The sequence below is a fragment of the Terrapene carolina genome, unplaced genomic scaffold (assembly GCF_002925995.2).
Source record: "Terrapene carolina triunguis isolate 2854851 unplaced genomic scaffold, T_m_triunguis-2.0 Scaffold42029, whole genome shotgun sequence".
In the NCBI taxonomy this organism is placed as follows: domain Eukaryota; kingdom Metazoa; phylum Chordata; order Testudines; family Emydidae; genus Terrapene; species Terrapene triunguis.
This window is the reverse complement of record NW_020706380.1, coordinates 1-2,092: the sequence shown is the minus strand read 5'-3', so window position 1 is coordinate 2,092 and position 2,092 is coordinate 1. Positions and strand designations below refer to the sequence as shown.

Sequence of the window (2,092 nt, the reverse complement as noted above, 5' to 3'; positions counted from 1 at the left end):
GATGCCTACACCACCACGCAGGTGTACCATGAGCGGGTCAACACCCATGTAGCTGAGAGCCACTTTGACTACACGGCCCACGGCGTGCGTGACGTCTCCAAGGAGCTGCTGGGCCTGGCTGAGCATCCGGCCACGCGCCTGCGCTTCACCAAGTGCTTCAGCTTTGCCAGCGCTCGGGCCGAGGCTGCCTACCTGGCGCAGCGGGCACGCTTCTTCGGCCAGAACGAGGGGCTGGACGACTACCTGGAGGCACGAGAGGGCATGCGGCTCCAGGATGTCAACTTCCAGGAGCAGCTGATGGTCTTCCCTGAGCCAGGGCGCCCTCCCTGGTTCGCCCGGCGCTGGGCCTTCTGGGCAGCCTCACTGGCGCTTCTGTCCTGGCCGCTACGGGTGCTAGCCGGGTATCGCACAGCCAACGTGCACTACCACGTGGAGAAGCTCTTTGGTACTGAGGATGGGCCCGGCTCCCAGGAGCCCTCTGGCTACGGGCGCCCCATCCCACGTGTGGCCACGGTGGACATGACAGAGCTGGAGTGGCACATCTGCTCCAACCGCCAGCTGGTGCCCAGCTACTCAGAGGCGGTGCTGATGGATGCTGCCATGGCAGGCGGTGCCTACCTGCGGGGCTGGCAGCGCTGCCGTCGTACGCTGAGCAGCAACTCGCTCCCCTCTTGCAGCACCCGGGCCCTCTATGCCCGCCTGCCCTTCAGCCGAAGCCGCTTCTCGCTGGGCCGGAGCATCTTCCGCAGCCTGAGTGGGGGCGGGACAGAGAGGCAGCCCCTGGGGAATCCACCCTGCTACCACGACGCCCTCTACTTTCCGGTGATCATCATGCGCAGTGGGGAGACGTGTCCCCCACAGGGCACCCCGGGCACAGCGGCTGGGACGCCTCTCTGAACTCAGAGCACAGCCAGGAGCATGGATGGATGCCCAGAGACAGGAAAAAAACAACTAAGTTACCCCTGGGGAACAATTGAGCCTCCTTCCCCTACCCTGGGGACCCCAGTGCTTGTGGCACACAGGCCCTGGCTGAGTTAGAACAAGGGGAGCCACTTCACAGCAAAACCAGTGTGTGCTCTCGGCTCCCCAGGTGTAGATCCAGTCACCCACTGAGGGCTACGGGGTCAGGGCTGGATTCTGATCTCAGCTCCTGTGGGTGGAATTGGATTCCAGAGGTTAGACTGAGCCCAGGCCTGGGATAGGGACATTGACAGACCTGTGCAAAGGGGGAGCCTAGGGCAGGGGGCAGCCTTCCCCAGGTGTGCCAGATGAGCAGGGGGGGATGGGACTTCCCTTGGAGGTGACTGGGGCTGCCCTAAATCCCTGATAGTTGGAGGACCTTGATGCTGTGGGTTCTGTGCCTCACCCCTCCCTCCCCAGGGCTGGGACCCCCATGGCAGAGTGAGGCTGGGGGATAGTTTAATTTCCTCTCAAACCTCCCCCCAAAGTATCTATTCTGCCCTGGCACCCCTCTCTCCCTGAGGCTGTGCCAAGGGGTTGGTGGTTAAATGGTGCATGCCCGGGCAGGCCTGGCTGGAGTGAGCGTGACAGTGAATAAAGTGACACAAACCCACAGCAGAGTCTGGGTGTGTGGCTGTGCTGCCTGCTTCTGGAGGGGATGAGCCAGGCCATCTGTCTGTCCCCACTGCTGCCCACTGTTGGAGGGGACAGCTGTGCTGTGTCAGTCTATCGCCCCTTGCTGAAGGGGGCTGAGCCCTGCGTTCTCTGGGTGTTGGTGTCTGCTGCCCCGTTGGAGAGGATGAGCCTGGCTCTGTGTGTGTGTGTGTGGTGGTGGTGGGGTCCCCTGCTGGAGGAGCTAAGTCCAGACCAGGGTGCAGTGGGTGTGGCTGTGGTCATGGCATGAGCTGTGCTCTGTGTGCACGCAGGTATCCCCCCGCTGCATCTCAGCACCGGGTGAGGGAGTCCTGTATGAACAGTCCCCATGCCCCACCCCAGAGGCAGCTGGCCCTCAGCACTGCCCAGGACCCTCAGAGACTCTATTGCAGACCCTACTGGGACAGGGCCCTTTAAGAGTGAGTGGCCACTCATGAGCCACTCTGGCAGGAGCAGATGGGCTCAACTGCTCAAGTGC

General features: G+C 62.7%; 1 protein-coding gene across 1 annotated transcript; it reads left to right on the top strand.

Annotated features, from left to right (window-relative positions):
* Positions 1–3: 3 nt before the first annotated feature.
* Positions 4–1,541, top strand: LOC113405538 (transmembrane protein 151A-like; the record flags this gene model as incomplete). The annotated part of the gene is made up of 1 exon (XM_026646756.1): positions 4–1,541. A coding segment is annotated over one exon (894 nt), but the record flags the coding sequence as incomplete, so codon positions are not given.
* Positions 1,542–2,092: the final 551 nt, after the last annotated feature.